Here is a 16,519-nt window from a genome sequence, read left to right on the forward strand (position 1 = left end):
ATATATATATATATACAGGAGCAAAGAAACAAATGTAAACACAACATGTTGAGTTTCCTGAATACATAGGCTTCTGGAAGAATCAGACACCGACTTTTCTACTTTGCATATCTGCATGCACAATAAATGCTGTGGATGTGATTTCTTATTACTGTGGAAATGATAGAATTAGTGGAAGTATTTTCCAGAAGTACCTATGCAGGGAAGTTTGGCATGCCTTTCTTGAATAAAGTGTGGCCACAGAAGTGTTTGTCCAGTAGATGGCACTCTTAATCCTTGGACCCGAGTTCACCAGCTGATGTGCGCTCACTCCTTTGCATCCTTACAGATCATAATAGAATCCATGCCACTGATGTTTTGCACGCTGTGTGGTATCTCACAACGCAGCCGATTCCTGGCCTCCCAAGCGTGATTGGTGATCATGGATCAGCAAGCGACTCGGGTGTGTATGAATTATGCCTGTGCTTCTTGTACGAGCCAGGAGCTCTGATCATGTGCTTTGTTTTCAAAGGAATTCAGAGCAATGGCTACAGCTTTGCAGTTTTTAAAAATGTCTGACTTTCACTTCTCCTCAGATTCTGACAGTGGATTTACACATGGACACATGGGATACGTGTTTTCAAAAATGTATCATGTGTCAGATGACAAATACGGATGTCTGTCTGGGAATATCCCAGCCTTAGAGTTGATGGCCTTGTATGTCGCTGCAGCCATGCATGACTACGATCATCCAGGAAGGACGAATGCTTTTCTGGTTGCCACTAGTGCTCCTCAGGTAAAGGTTTAATTTTCACGAGGAGAAAATATTTTAGGGTACATTTCTTGGAGTACAATTAAATTTCCAGATATGGCTTGTAAGAGGCACTCAAGTCTGTATGGAACCAACCTATCCTTAGTCCTCAGGAAATTTTTAAAGGACTTGTTAATTTCCAAAAATGTCGTGGCTTGTGCTAAGATAGTTATAGCAGATGTTTGACCTTGTTACATAGGAAGATCATTTCTCAGATGCCTTCTTAGGAGGGAATCAAATGACTAACTAACAGTGAATACCCTCAACAAAGCAAAGACAGCTTACAAACATGTCCCTTTCTGAAAAGACTGGAGAACCATGTTTTTCTTGGTCCTTTAAAAGCATAAGACTGTTTAGACACATTACTCTTTGAAAATATTTTCACGGCAACACTTATTCTTAGTGCTTGTATTTTCATTGGTAGGAATTTACTGTCCATTTATCTTATACATTGGGAAGAATTCATTTTGCCTGAACAAAGTTTCCTCAAATAAATTTTTTTAAAAAAAATAATTACACACACATACATAAATTATATATAATATATAATTTATACATGTAATAATAAATATATATAATTATATATAATGAAAGTGTTTTAAGGGGAGAAACTTATATGTCAGAAAATAGAATTACCCAAGAGAAGGCATTAACAGTCAAGATAATTTTTAATAGCCAGCATAAAACTGAGGAATTGAAAGCCTTCCGTATCCTCAGACTTTTGTGTTTCCTTTTTAACTTAAGAAGTCAGACCCCCTCTTCTCTTTCCTTCCACCCTAGGCCGTGCTGTACAATGACCGTTCAGTTCTGGAGAACCATCATGCAGCTGCAGCGTGGAATCTCTTCATGTCCCGGCCAGAGTATAATTTCTTAGGTAACCTGGACCATGTGGAATTTAAGCATTTCCGGTTCCTAGTCATTGAAGCAATTTTGGCTACTGACCTGAAGAAACACTTTGACTTTGTAGCCAAATTTAATGCCAAGGTAAGTAGATCTCTGCCAGTGTTCATTTTATGACACATCAAAGGGGTCTTATAATCAAAGTATTAAACAAAACTCAATCACTGTGAGCTTTCCGTGAGAAGGAAATGATTGAACTATTTATCTCCCCAAGCTGGCCTCTATGCACACTCTGAGTCTAGATGCTTGCGAAGTTGAGGTCTTGGCTGTGTATGTTAGACTTTGTTCTACAGAGAATAGGAAACATTAGCTGCCACTGTTGCTTTGTTTGATTTAACAAATAATCATGTTTACATGTATGAGGTAAATTATCTGACAGCAGAAGGAAGGAAAGAAAACTTGAAGCAAAACTTCATGTATCAAATTTAAAAGTCCAAGTATTCATTCAAGAAAGCTTCTTATCTGTTCCTTGGAAGAAGCCTTAGTCAGTAAAGTATTTGCTTTGTCAGCACGAAGACCTAAGTTTAACCTTTAGAACCCACATTTGAAAAAATAAAAATAAAAAGCTGAGCATGGTAGTGGTCATGTATAATGTCAGTGCCTTAGCATTGGAGAAGCAAACACAGGAGGATCCAGAGTCTCACTAGGATCCTAGGCTAGTCAGAGAGAGACACTGTCTATAAAGCTCCTGAGGAAAGATACCTGGTGTTGACCCATGCCCCCTACACACCCACTTACACACATTCCTGCATGTACATTTATGCATATACATACAAAAGAAAACTTCTTACTATAGTTTTATGATTTAGTAGAAATTGATACTATATGCTAGCTTCAAGCAGGATCTCTTGTAAGTTCAGTAATAGTTTCTTCTTCATTGATTAATTTTGGTTGAACTGCACCAAGTTTTTATCTTCAGTGCAAGCTGCTGACATTAGTTCCAGAATCTGAAGTCCTCATGTTTGATGTTCTCATTCCTACACAGAAAGAAGACAATAAAATTCTGTTGTCATTTTTCATGTTCTACCTGAGCTGTCATAGAGACAGAACATATTGGTTTTGTCCCTCAAACAGGTGAACGACGATGTTGGGATAGATTGGACCAATGAAAATGATCGTCTCCTGGTGTGTCAAATGTGTATAAAGTTGGCAGACATTAATGGGCCTGCTAAGTGTAAAGAACTCCACCTGAAGTGGACAGAGGGCATCGCCAGTGAGTTTTATGAGCAGGTAACTCACCAAGCTGCTTCACCCACCACAAGCTGTGTGTCCTTGTTGTGCACAAGTTCACCAACACTTCTCTCCAGCCGTGACAGCACGATCATTCTATCTACATTTATAATTGTGGCAAACATATACACTGGGCAGTTTCAGTGGGAATTTAAAAATGGCACATGAAAATGAACTAAACTCTTGAACACTGAGGTAAAATTATCCGCAGGCATTTTGGAGAGACATGTCAATATGACAGAATAATCTACTGAGATGCTGTGATTCATTTGAAATGCTGAGCTGCTACAAGGTTTCTTATTGTAATAAAAGTAACATTAGATGGGCATAAGAAAACCTCAATTGACCGCTTTCCTAGCTAAGTAACAATGTATGAAATAGATGCCTGTGTGTATATGTGTGTGAAGTGTGTGTATGGTGTGTATGTGTGTGTGTGTGTATGGTGAATATGGTGTGGTGTGTGTGTGTGTGTGTGGTGTATGGGGGTTGTGTGGATGTATATGTGTTGGAAGAAGGGTGCTTGTTGGTTCCTGACTGCTCAGTTCCAAAATAATCACACAGAAACTGTATTATTTGAAACACTTCTTGGCCCATTAGCTCTAGCTTTTTATTTTCTAACCCTTACATCATAATTAACCCATTTCCATTAATCTGTGCATGACCACAATGTTGTGATGTACCAGCAAAATTTCAGCACATCTGTCTCCGACTGAGGCTCCATGGCTTCTCCTGACTCTGCATCCTTTCTCCCAGCATTGGCCCAAGACAGTTTCTTTATTAACCAATGGTATTCACAGCATACAAAGGGAAATCCCACATGTGTGTGTGATGTGGGTGTGTGATGTGTGTGTAGGGTGTGTATGTGTGTGGTGTGTGTCATATGTGTGTGGTGTGTGTCATATGTGTGTGGTGTGTGTATGATGTATGTTTATGTGTGCTGTATGTATGTGGTGTGTGTATAGGACTTGTGTGTGTGCCGTGTGTGTCATGTGTGCGTGGTGTGTGTGCATGTGTGGTGTATGTGTCTGTGTGTATGGTGTGTATATATGGTATATATGGTGTGAAGTGTGTGTGGTGTGCATGTGTGTATGGTGTGTGTGTGGTGTATGTGTCTGTGTGAAGTGTGTGTGTGTGATGTGTGTCTGTATAGTATGTATGTGTGTATATGGGGTGTGTATGGTGTGTGTGCGTGGTGTGTGTGCGTGCATGTGTGGTGTGTGTATCTGTGAATGTGAGGTATATATGTGTGTGTGTATAGACACACAAACTCTATGTATGATACAAGAACAAAATATTTACCAGCATGTAGTGAAAAGCCACTACATGCTGGCAAGTATAGGTGACCATCCCCACATAAACCTCCATTGATCTAATTACATTTGCAGTTCTGAACAACTTTCTTTAAAAAGTTTGGTAGTAAACGAGAGGAAAGAGAAGCAAGGATTCAGTGACATATTGGGATGTGAAAAAAATGAAGATGTTTGCCCTGGAGAGAAACATAGATGATAGAGTGACTGTGGTCCAGTGTTAGAAGTCGTGTGTGCAACTTTAAAATCAGTTTCTCCGCACCTTGCTGTGGCATTTGAGCTGGGAAGGCCTCTTAAGTACTTATCAAAGACCTGTCCAAAATGAATGTTAGGTTCTTCTTGAGTGCCCTAAAGACCACAGGGATGAGGTAGCATGGTGGCCCAAGTTTGAAATCCCAACATCGGGAGGTTGAGGCAGGACCTCCAGGGCTTGTAGTGTGAGGTCAGATCACAGAGCTGTGACAGTAACAAGTCTACCCCTATTAGTATTAAAGGTGCCAATCAGGATGGGGCACTTAGTAATGAGTGGTGCTTAAATAGGGATTGGAATAAACTTTTAAGATTTATGTATTTATTTTAGCATTCATATGTAAAATAAAATATTTATGCTTTTAAAAATAATGTATTGCCTTTTCTACTAATAGCATTATCAATCAATGGTAAAGTATTAAAATACAAAAAATATGAAAGAAAAGGAAAACCACATACCCTGGCTTGTAATTTTATTAATTTTTAAAGTTTTCTAGGTAACCTCTTTTTTATGACCTGTTTGATTCTCATAAGTATTTAAGGCAGTTAAAGACAAAAATTATAATATATAAGAATATTAAAAACATAATTACAGAAGATACAAATTAAACAAAATCTGGCCTAATATAGGAACTTGAATAGGGCAAGAAAATGGTTTATGTTTTCTAGAAATCAAGTCAAAAAAACAAACATAATAGGGGGTGCGGCTCAACTGATAGCATGTTTGCCTAGTGTGCAGAAAGCCTTCAGTTCAAACCCCAGCACCACTGAAGTAGTGGTGCATATGAGTAATCTCATTAAATGTCCTCTTGAAACTGAACCAAAAACTCAAGACTGCACAATTAACAAATACCAGGAAGAAAGTCCTTCTGTGACTACTTTAGCCTTCAGCACAGTGACTCAGAGCAGTGACATCAAGGGATTTTATGTGGCTATCTGGGTTGTGGCATATCCACACGTTAGATATCAGGTGAATGTTGTCTTGTCTTATGTTTATAGTCCTCTGTCATTTACCTTTGTCATTGCGAATCCGTACTTCTAGGGTGATGAAGAAGCCAGCCTCGGTTTGCCCATAAGTCCCTTTATGGACCGCTCTGCCCCGCAGCTGGCCAACCTCCAAGAATCCTTTATCTCACACATCGTGGGTCCTCTATGCCACTCGTATGACTCTGCGGGTCTCATGCCAGGAAAATGGGTGGATGACAGTGATGATTCAGGAGACACTGATGACCCAGAAGAAGAGGAGGAAGAAGCCGAAACACCAAATGAGGAAGAAACCTGTGAAAATAATACAGCTCCCAGTAAGCCATAAAACCTATTTCTGATGAGAGTTTCTAGGGGTCATTTCTGCTTTGGATTCAGAGGAATTGATGCTTCTCATAAATTACATACTTTAAATCCAGCTATCCTTTGCTGGGTTGAGTAGTAAATAGCTGCCCATGGCATCATAGAGACAGCAGAAGATGCAAAGTGTGACAATCAGATATCATACAAAGAGATGTTCTCTCACAAAGAGATGAAATAGAGTTGATAACTAGCTTCAGGATTTCTGAATGATTTAGAATTTCGGTTACCATATCAATTGTAAGCTTTTTTTTCGTGGTTGAGTTGGGGATGGGAAGAGATAAGAGGACTTTAGTCTTTTACTTAACAATTGCTCACTGTACATATCTTCTGTGCCTGGACATTAGTCCTAGTACTAACAATAGACCTATGGACAAAAAAAAATAAGTCCTTGTCCTTTTTGATGTCTGTTCTAGAAGAATTGCAGATATTTGGCAACACAAACCAGTATGTTCATAATGTGCTAGGTACTGATGGATACAATAGATTAGTTTGGGGGGGTTGGGATCATTCTTTGTCTTTCCTTTTGAGGGGATATAAAATATTGCAGAGAATTTTAAAATGATGTATCTAGGAAGAGAGAAAGATTTTAATATGTCTTAAAAGACATGTAAAAGATGAAGGAATATTCCATGGGAATCTATGTGGAAATGGATCTTAAGAAAAGGAACAGGCAGTGGCTTTAAGGTCCTGTCCTGGGTGATAGGAAGGGGAATTAGGGTGACTGAAGCAGAGGTCAAGGGGGGGGGGGAAGCATAGGAGAAGCCATGGTAAGTCATATGGTACAGGCAGGTGATAGGGCTCTGTGGGTCACAGTGGGAGCTTGGCCTTTTATACTAAAATGAGAAGTCACAGATGTCTATGAGCAGAACAGTTAGTGAACTCAACTCACATTTTAGCTAAGTTGTTTTGGGAATGTTTGGGGATTTGGGCCAAGATAAGAGCATCATTTCAACTGTTGACGTGATCCGAACTACAGCCGACTATGACTTCTTCAGGGTAGTATCAGTGGTGTGACCATGAGCACCCATCTGTCACAAATACCTGGACAAGAAGCCACTTAAGGTAGGAATGTTTATTTGCTTCACAATTCTAGGTTACAGTCCATGGCTGAGGTGAAGTCATAGTGGCAGGCACTTGAAACAGGTAACATCACATCCACAGTCAAGAACAGAAAGAAACCCATGGATCCCTGCTTGCTCTCTATGTTCATGCTCAGCTCACGTCCCTCACTTTCCTACAATTCAGGGCTAGCCCAGGAAACAGGGCCATCCACATTCAGAAGACATGTGATGTCTCCTCACATCAATTAACAGTCAAAACCATCCCTCATAGACACGCCCACAGGCCAACCTGAGCCACAGTTCTTTAGCCAAACTTTCTTCTCAGGTGGTCCCGAGTTATAGGAATTTAACAGTGGACAGGTGTCAGTGCACCATCGCCTCTGATAATTGACTTTGGGTTCATGACACAGGCAGCCAGTAATCAAACTGACCCAGGTGACTATATAACCATGACTCTGTCACACCTTTAGATATACTCCCTCTGTATCTTACAACAAAACACAGAGACTAATAACACAATGAGTAAAATCCAGAACCCCTGGAATGGCACTACACAAGGAAGTTCCTGTGATTGTGTGAACACAGCTTGTTTTCTATCCACTGGACTGATCGACAAAGCAAGGCTTTAGTATTTTAAAAGTCCTTGAATAAAACATTGCCACAAGCGATGCCCTTTTCATTTTCCCCTCTATTTTGGTAACTGTCAGGAAAATACAAGAGTTGGTTCATGTCTGCCATGGAGTAAGGAGGTTCACTGCTTTGCTGGTTTGGTCCATTCTGATGTGTGTGTGTGTGTGTGTGTGTGTGTGTGTGTGTGTGTGTGTGTGTGTGGCTATGGATAAAGATGATATAGTTGATACAGATGACATTGATATAGATAAAGGGAGCTATACCCTGATTTTCAGCAAATACTTGAAAGAATTAAGACTTACATGACAGAACCTTGGAACACTGTCTTGGGCCAGATTTGTGCATGTTCTGTCCTACCTATTAGTTTTTCTTGTTCTTTGTCTTTTTTTACTATCGCGCATGTATGTGAGTGTGTGTGAGTGTGTGAGTGTGTGTGTGTGTGTGTGTGTGTGTACAGGCATGTGTGTGGAAGTCAGGGGAAAACATTCACTGTTATTCATCTTGCATTTTATTTAACACAGCACCTCTGTTTTTATAGCTGCCTAAACCAGGTAGCTGTCTCTACATCACATCTACCTATAGAGCATTGAGAACACAGATTCTCTGGTACAACATCAGCTATAAGTGGATGACAGGATCCAAACTCAAGTCCTCTTGCTTGTACAGCAAGCACTTACCGACTGAGCCACCTCCAAAGCCGTTTGCTTTCAAATTGAGTCGGGAAAAGTGAAAAATTGGTTTTTCTCTTAATATTTTATTGTTGACATATTTCTCTGATGCATATAAAAATAAATTATTGGCTTTAGGATTCAAAGCTAGAACCTGAGACTTGAAATTCAAAGGTTAGTTATTCATCTTTTAGTTCTCTTCTGCTTTGTTTCCACTTCAAACCATCAAACAGCCTGATGATTTATTTGTTCATGGAGAGACAGGTCCTTCAGTGTCATGAAAGACCTATGTCGGCTGAGCCTCTGAAAATGCTTCATCCGGAAGAGTTTTAGGGATTGCCGTTTAAGCTCATAAACATTATTAAGGCGCATACCCAGGCATGGGGAATTGAAGGAGTCATGCGAGGACCATTATTTATCAGGCTCAGCTTGCCCATCTAAGCTTGAGTAGAGAATGATCTTTCCAAACTCTGGGCTGGCATGCTGGCCTCCAGAGTGATATTGCTTTTCCCTTGGTCTTTCTGTTTCAGCCAAGTCTAGTGAAGCATCCATGAAAATTCTATGGGTTCAGTTACACATGACTTTCGGTGTTTAAGTTTCCCCCTTCCACAGAAATTTAAAACATCTCTGCCACAGTTATCAGATACTGTAATTTTAGACATATGACCTTTTTATACACAGATTTGTGCTGAGGAATGTATGTTTAAGTGTGTGGGGAATATGTGTGTACATGAAGGTGCAGGGGGTTAATTTCACCTTTTTTTAATTATTTGAGATAGGATTTCTCTGTGAACTTGAAGTTACTTAGTTTGGCTAGGCCAGTAGCCAGTGAGTTCCAGGGATCCACCTGCCTCCACCTCCCCCGGTTTGTGTTTACAGTGGGAGTGCAGATGCATTCCAGCATCCCAGCTTTCCATATGGAAGCTGGAGATCAAGCCAGGGTCCTCATGCTTGTACAGCAAACACTTTATCCACTGGTCCATCTCTCCAGCTCCCTGAAATTATGGTTTTGAAGTGCGTTTGCAATCCCCAAAATGACAAAGGTGGAGTGATGTTAGCAGATTTAAACACCAGCCACGGTTAGAGTTGTGACGTTTAGTTAGACACCACCTCATTTGAATAAAGAAGAAAATAAGACTGGCAGGCAGCCATAAGCAGTGTGACAAGGTGTTAGAGCTGTAGAAGACACTCAACCTACTTTGTTTTTAGCTCCATTGCCCTTGAGTTCTTTGTGATTTTCGTTTCAGAATTCATAGTGGCTGTGATGTTTGTTATGATTTAGCCTGATCTTAGATTTCAGGGGGAAAAGTATTAAATAGCCACTGGTGAGTTCTGCAGTTTGTAAAACTTGGAGGTCTCCCAGGAAACAGAATAAAATGCTGCAGTGTGATGCTCTGAGCAGAGGGGGCTTTTTAACCCACCTAATAATTAAATCTGAAAGGTTCCTGGGGCGAGCTAAGAGGTTTCTAATGAAGTACTAAGCTGTGCTTAGAATCCAAGCAATGAAAGGCTCTTTGTTCTCTTTTCAAAAGGTTCCAGTGCAGAATAATTTGGCTCCCAGCACAGGCAGGCTTCAGACCACCTGCAGATTCTAATCTACGCAAATTTATTTGGTACAAACTTTCTCCTACGTCACTTGGTTCAGCATAATTCCAGAGAGGTTTATTGCTAATGTTTAACAGCCACTTAAGGGAGCAGCTGCTCTCCTGGGGCCTGTCCCAAAAGGAAAAAAAGGGGGAAATGGAGTTTTGGTTATCTTCTTCCCAGCCAATATGCATACTGTGAGCAGTAGAGAGTTTTCTCCCACTGTGATTCAAACCTGTCCTGTGATTCAAAGTATTTGGGTAAGAAGTCAGGGACTGGAGAGATGTCTCAGTGGTTAGGACCACTTTCTGTACTTGCAAAGGACCTGGCTTTATTTCCCCAACACCCACATGGCAAGTCACAACTATTTGTAACTCCACTTTCCTGAAATTCATTGTCTTCATTTGCTTCTTCAGGTTCTGTCTGCATGTGGTACACATACACTGACACGGGCTCACATACATTATATAAATAAAAATAAATCATTTCCAAAAGCAAATTCAGGCTTCACCACCACCACCACCACAGCAGAATTAGAGCAGCCGGCTTTGAAAAGAAAATAATTACCTTTTAAAAACACATGCTTGTATATTGCATGGCAAAGGTGTTAGCATTTATGTGGCAGAGTGTTTTGGTGGATCCGAGTCAAGAATGTTGGAGAGCTCACACCACACAACAGATACCATGGAAGAGATTAATTGGGGGTGGGGCATGAAAAGCCATCTCATAGTGAGGAAGAGAGAACAGAGACAGACAGACAATGAGAGACCAAGAGAGTGGTCTAGTGCCAAGGACTTTTTAAAAGGTACAGTGGTTGGTGATAACATGGCTGCTGCTGGCCCTGAGCCCCTGAGGACAGGCTGGGGGAGTACCTGGCTCCTAACATTCTTCCCTTTTGTTTATTATAAAAGGTGAAGAAATAGGAAGGGGTGAGGGTGAGGCAGGTGAACAAATAGTCACGGGTGATGGAGAGGCAGGAATGGTGTACCGTGATCTTTTGACTGCTTCCTATGCCTGGGGGTGTTGATATCTTGGGGACCCAAGGAAGATGGGATGGTGGCTTAGTCCTGGAAAAGCAGGCTGTTTCACTTGCTTTCCAGACTGCAGAGCCATCTCAGGGCTAGGGAAGTACTGGCAGCTCTGTGACACTGGACCACCTGGGGCTAGCCGCTTTGAAGCTGCCTAGGATGCAGATTTTGAGGAAACATCTGGACCGGGAAGAATGCTGGAACAAATATATATATTAGGGGCAGAAGATAAAGTTAAGGAATTCAGGGGGAAATGTTTTTATTAGATGTACATTTTAGGTTTATGGTCCTGGTACTTGGGGGAGGGGAGTCCTAAGATCAGAGAAAGGGAGAGATATCCCACCTTCTGAAATAGGTGGAATAGGCATTTGGGGAAACAGGATGTTGATGACAGTACTTATCTGGAGTCATTTTGACTTATGAGAGGTGGATCCAAGTCAATTCCCCAAATATTACAAGAATTTTGTGAATTTACAAAAAGATACGAGTTTCAGTGTTACCACTGTTTAGTTAGTATTACCACTGTTTGTAATCTGTACTGAAATTCACCTTGAAGAAAAATGTGGTAGACTCATGCCTTTGATTAATAAGTAGGAAGTTAGAAAACAATTTAGGGTTAAAAACACGAATACTCTCTCTTGTATCCAGGAGACTAAATGTATATAGGTTAGACAGATGTCTGTAGAAGAATGAGAAGCACTTTTAAGTCTATACTAGAAAACAACAGGAAAGTTAGAATTTTGAGCTTGCGAATCTGATAACAGTAGTCAATACTTACCACAGCTGGATTACTAGATTACCATAACTCTGTGGATCTTCAAAATTCTGAACTTTTGAAGTCTTATTCTAAGAATAGAATAGAGAAGAAAAGAAATCTGAAACATTTTTTATTGTTTTATACCTTAAATCACTTTCTTATCAAAACTCAAGCTTTCATGTCTACAGATCTTTAGAACTTGCATTTATATACTCCAAATCACTTTCTTACCATAACTTAAGGTTTCATATTTTCAGAACTTTATAAATTTTTTACACACCTTAAAACACCTTCTTAGAGCCTAAAACACTTACTCAGCTTCTCATAACTTAAGCTTTTATATCCTTTTACCTTAAATAAACTTTATACCATTCATCCTATCCACTACTTTACTGAAACACAAACAGTTGGTTACTAAGATCAGTCGTTTAAAGTGCATTCCTTTAAATAAAGCAATAGTAGAAAGTTGCATTGAAAATCGGTTTTGTGAGTTTATCTTCTTTTAGAATGTGACAGCAAGGTAAATTGTGTCTAGAACTATAGGAAAGTGAGGCCTACAGCCTGAGTCTTACATGTGAAGAGAACTGAGAATGCAGACAAAGCCTTGGTTGCTGCTGTTAAGATGACAAAGCTCTCTCACTAACCCAGTCATCAACGCCATCAGAGATCTGAGAAGGATAAATTTTACCTGAGTAAGTAGGAAGTATAGATCAAGCAGCTTTCCAATCTATTAAGAATGACAAAATCATACTAGCTATCTAGACAAGCCCCATAAATTTCTACATGGTCATTGCAAGCATACATCCCAGGGCAGCATTAGACTTTGGCCACCAGACCCAGAAGAACCAACAGACTTTCTTGTGTAGGAGGAATTTGGGGTGGTGGGGGATGTTGCTAGCCTTCTTTGTCTAGGTAAAGCAGGACAATCAATTCTTCAATGACCACCATGCTCTTCTTGAAGTAATTGGTACTACCAGAAGCAAATATGTCTCACTGTCAAGAAAAATTTTAAGTTCTTAAAACCTTTCAAATGGCATGCTCTGTAGGTCTTTGAAAGATTTGAAGAATACCATATTCTTCAAATATATCCATCTGAAATATATCTCTGTACATCTAGAAAACCTAACTAACATGTGTACATTATAGATTACTATCTATTAATCTGTATTTCATATATATTACATTTATTTATTTTTTATTAAAAATTTCCACCTCCTCCCCGCCTCCCTTTTTCCTCCCCCCCCCACTCCTCACGCCCCACTTCCCTCCCCCTCCGTCTTCAATCCGAAGAGCAGTCATTGTTCCCTTCCCTGTGGGCAGTCCAAGGTCCTTCCCCCTCCATCCAGGTTTAGGAAGGTGAGCTTCCAAACAGGCTAGGCTCTCACAAAGCCAGTAAATGCAGTAGGACCAAAACCCAAAATGAGCTACATATACACAATACCTTAAAAAAGAGCAGAAATATACACAGTGTAACAAAATTGACCTTAAATTTGTATAAATAGACCAAGATCCATACCAATGCGTAGTATTCATCTTTATATAATATCACCCCTTAAATGAAAACAAACATTTATGAATAATCATTTTTGGAATTTGGATGTTGTTTTCTCCAAACTGCTTCCTGCTGTTTATTAGGCAAAATATTTTTAGGGTTCATGGTGACCTTTCAGGGCATGTTGTCCTATCACAGCACATTAGTCTGGAAGGGATCCACAGAATCTCATCCTCTGTGGAAACAAAAGTAGAACCTCTTTTCCAAAGTAACATATCCTTAGACCCAAATTTTGAAGACAAGATACCTTTATGTTGGTTTAATTTAACAGCCACCAGAAGCAAATGTCTCTCTGCAGTCAAAAAATTCAAGAAAACATAATAATATACATAAACTCTCTGTGTATATTTCATTTTTACAGAGAAAGAGAGACAGAGATTCAGAGATATAGAAAGAGGAATAAAGAACTTGAGAGACCAGGAGAGGTCTAAGAGAGGTGGCAAGGGACCTTTTTAAAGGTACAGTGGCTGGTGATAACATGGCTTCTGGTGCTGAGTCACTGGAGACAGGCTGGTTTCTAACAAGAAGACTTGGAAGAGGTGGGTCCCATGGCATCTGCAGTAGGAGAGTAGAGTTCAAGGAATGCTAATCTCTGCTATATTTCTCCTTTTTATGCAGACCCCAACCCACAGAATGGTACCCCTCACTTTTAGGAGGGTCTTTCCACCTCAACCTATTCTGGAAACTCCCACACTGACATGCCCAGATGCCCCCCCCCTTTTGTGATTCTACGTCCTTACAAGTTAGGAATATCAGTCATCAAATGTCAGTGGCATTTTTTTTTAAAGAAGTGTCTTATTAGAGTCATGGGGGTCAGAGCCCATGCTTTGGCAGCCATAAGAAACAAAGTTCAGCCACCAATCTTAAATAAGTAAATTAAAAATCCAAATTAGGGCTGTGATGGCCTAGCATATAGAAGCTTTCTGCACAAGGCTGATCCCATGACCAATATAGAAAAAAAAGCCAGATGTGATTATGACTGAAGGGTTCTCTCCTGCCCACCAGTTCCCAAATAACCACTCTGAGGCAGGGTCTTCAGATGGGAGAAGGGGAGGGTTCCTTGTCTAAATTGTAGTCAAGCTAAGACCAACAGCGTCTTGGTTAAAGTCAAATACTCTGACAAAAACAATTCGGGAGAAGTAGTTTATTTTTTCCTCTCAATCCCAGGCGATAGTTCTTCATTGTGGGAATGTCACAATGCCAATCTGTAGAGTGCTGGTCACACAGCATCCACAGTGAAGACTCAAAGACCAATGAATCAGTGCTTATGTGCTTGTGGTGCAGTTTCCCAACACCGCCCCACCCCTGCAGATATGCCCAAGGGCCCATCTCCCAGGTGATTCAAATTTCTCAGGATGACAATTAACGCTATCACATATAATAAAGCTGTCTCTTTCACAAGTGTATCTCTGTCCCAAAACAGCATCCTTACTCAGGTTCTTTCTCCTAAGTGTACTTACACAGAGCACAAGTGCCATGAAAGAAAACTGAGCCAAATCAGTCTTTGTTCAAAGTACACAAAAGACAGAAAAGCTCTCACCAATTGGTCCATATCAGATTGATCAATGACTTCACCTCGTGAGCAGATGAATACTAGAGTAAAAAAGGAATTCAAATTATTTTCATAATTCTGCACCTATCTTTCTATCTCCCAGCATTTATTTGATTTAATATTTTTATGTGGTTCAAAAATACCTCAAAATAATTTAACTGATTTTTCCCACACATTTCTTACAATTAGATCTCACTGCTCTGTGGTGCAAGAAATTTCCACTACTCTTTATAATAAAACCAGCTAAAGACTTCCTAGCCCATCCATAAAGACGTTTGTAGATGGATCTCAAGAGATCTCACACAGCTGGCATATCCTGTGACCATTGGCAGGCTCCAGGTTCAGGGAGAGATGCTGTCTCAAAGACCTAGGTGGAGAGTGATAAAGAAAGGCTTGTGTTTTGGGGTTCCATGATGCGTTGGTTATCACTCTGTACTCTGAAAGTTGTGATGTCAACTTCTGACCTTCATACCTGCATATCCATGCACACAGGTGCACTTGAACTACTCATACACAATACAACCCCAAATATACAAGCAGAACCTGATGTGGGCAATATTAAATATGAAATATTATTTACATTTATCTCAGTAATAGTTTATTGTCATGTTTCTTCTCTTTCCCGTTCTGGAAAACTGCATTGTTAGCACATGTAAAGCAGGTGAGGTAGGTGGATAGATAAACAGAAAGAATGATGTCTCTTTAGTATTTATCTCTGGAGTATAAGATAAAAAGCAATAACCTTCACATATGTAGCTTGCACATAGTTCAATCTGATGCTTTATTTCTGATGTTTTGCAGGAAAGAAAACTTGCAAAAGGAGGAAAATCTACTGCCAAATAACTCAGCACCTCCTGCAGAACCACATGATGTGGAAGAAAGTGATTGAAGAGGAACAGGGCTTAGCAGGCCTAGAGAACAAGTCCCTGGACTCAGCCCCTTTGCAGCATCCCTCAGAGCAGATCCAGGCTATCAAGGAGGAAGAGGAAGAGAAAGGGAAGCCAAGAATTGAGGAGAGCCCGGCTCCACAGCCAGACCTGTGACCATGGGTAGAGCGAGCCATGCTTGCATACAGAATTACTTGTCCCGGACACTTTCCAAGCCAGCACAACACTTAGACACAACACTGTAGAATACCAGAAGGTGGGCAAATGGCTACAGCATTTGGGGAATTCTTCACATTTTGTGTGTTTCCTTTTACAGTAAGGGATGACGCTGAAGGCTAGCTTTCACTCTGCGACACCAGTGACTAAGGATCGTTTTATCAAAGAGAAATATATGTGTGTGTATAGATTCCCACATAGGCTCATGTAAGACTTATAGTCACGTGTAACACATGCACACTGATAGCCAGAATGCCTGACTCCTTAAGGTAGCAACAGTCATATTAAGATATATAGAGGTCACTGTGACATAGATCTTAAAGGATGAAAACCCAAGAGGAAATGTACAGCTTAGCAAGAAAACAAACGTAGGCTCAAGACTGACCAGCTTTTGTTCTCCCTACTGAGGGGACAAACGTTCTAGAACATTGCTGGGATTCTAATGCATCCTGCCAACTGTGTGTGTATGTGTGTGTGTGTGTGTATGTGTATGTGTATGTGTGTGTGTGTGTATGTGTGTGTGTGTGTGTGTGAGAGAGAGAGAGAGAAAGAGAGAGAGAGAGATGTGTTTGTACACGTATGTGTGTGTGTCTGTGTGTGTGTCTCTGTGTGTGTATGTAAAGGGAGATGTTTGTGGTTTTAGTTGTTCATAGACTAGCTGTAGCAGGTGATGAAGTACATGTGAACATACAGAAGGAAGTCCTTTCTGGAGTGTCTTTGATTGGCGGCCTTCCTCCATTTAGCTTCTCTGAAGGCTCTTT

At 40.4% G+C, this 16,519-nt stretch overlaps 1 protein-coding gene across 1 annotated transcript in view; it reads left to right on the top strand.

Annotated features, from left to right (window-relative positions):
• Pde3a (phosphodiesterase 3A) overlaps window positions 1–16,275 on the top strand; it is a 272,374-nt gene extending 256,099 nt beyond the window's left edge. The window contains exons 11-16 of the mRNA XM_005364554.2: window positions 329–442; window positions 576–775; window positions 1,571–1,774; window positions 2,765–2,920; window positions 5,519–5,777; window positions 15,457–16,275. Of these exons, the coding sequence (XP_005364611.1) occupies window positions 329–442; window positions 576–775; window positions 1,571–1,774; window positions 2,765–2,920; window positions 5,519–5,777; window positions 15,457–15,698 (1,175 nt within the window). The 3' untranslated portion in view covers window positions 15,699–16,275. The remainder of the gene's footprint in view (window positions 1–328; window positions 443–575; window positions 776–1,570; window positions 1,775–2,764; window positions 2,921–5,518; window positions 5,778–15,456) is intronic.
• The last annotated feature ends 244 nt before the right edge of the window (window positions 16,276–16,519 follow it).

The sequence above is a fragment of the Microtus ochrogaster genome (assembly GCF_000317375.1).
Source record: "Microtus ochrogaster isolate Prairie Vole_2 chromosome 14 unlocalized genomic scaffold, MicOch1.0 chr14_random_2, whole genome shotgun sequence".
In the NCBI taxonomy this organism is placed as follows: Eukaryota; Metazoa; Chordata; class Mammalia; order Rodentia; family Cricetidae; genus Microtus; species Microtus ochrogaster.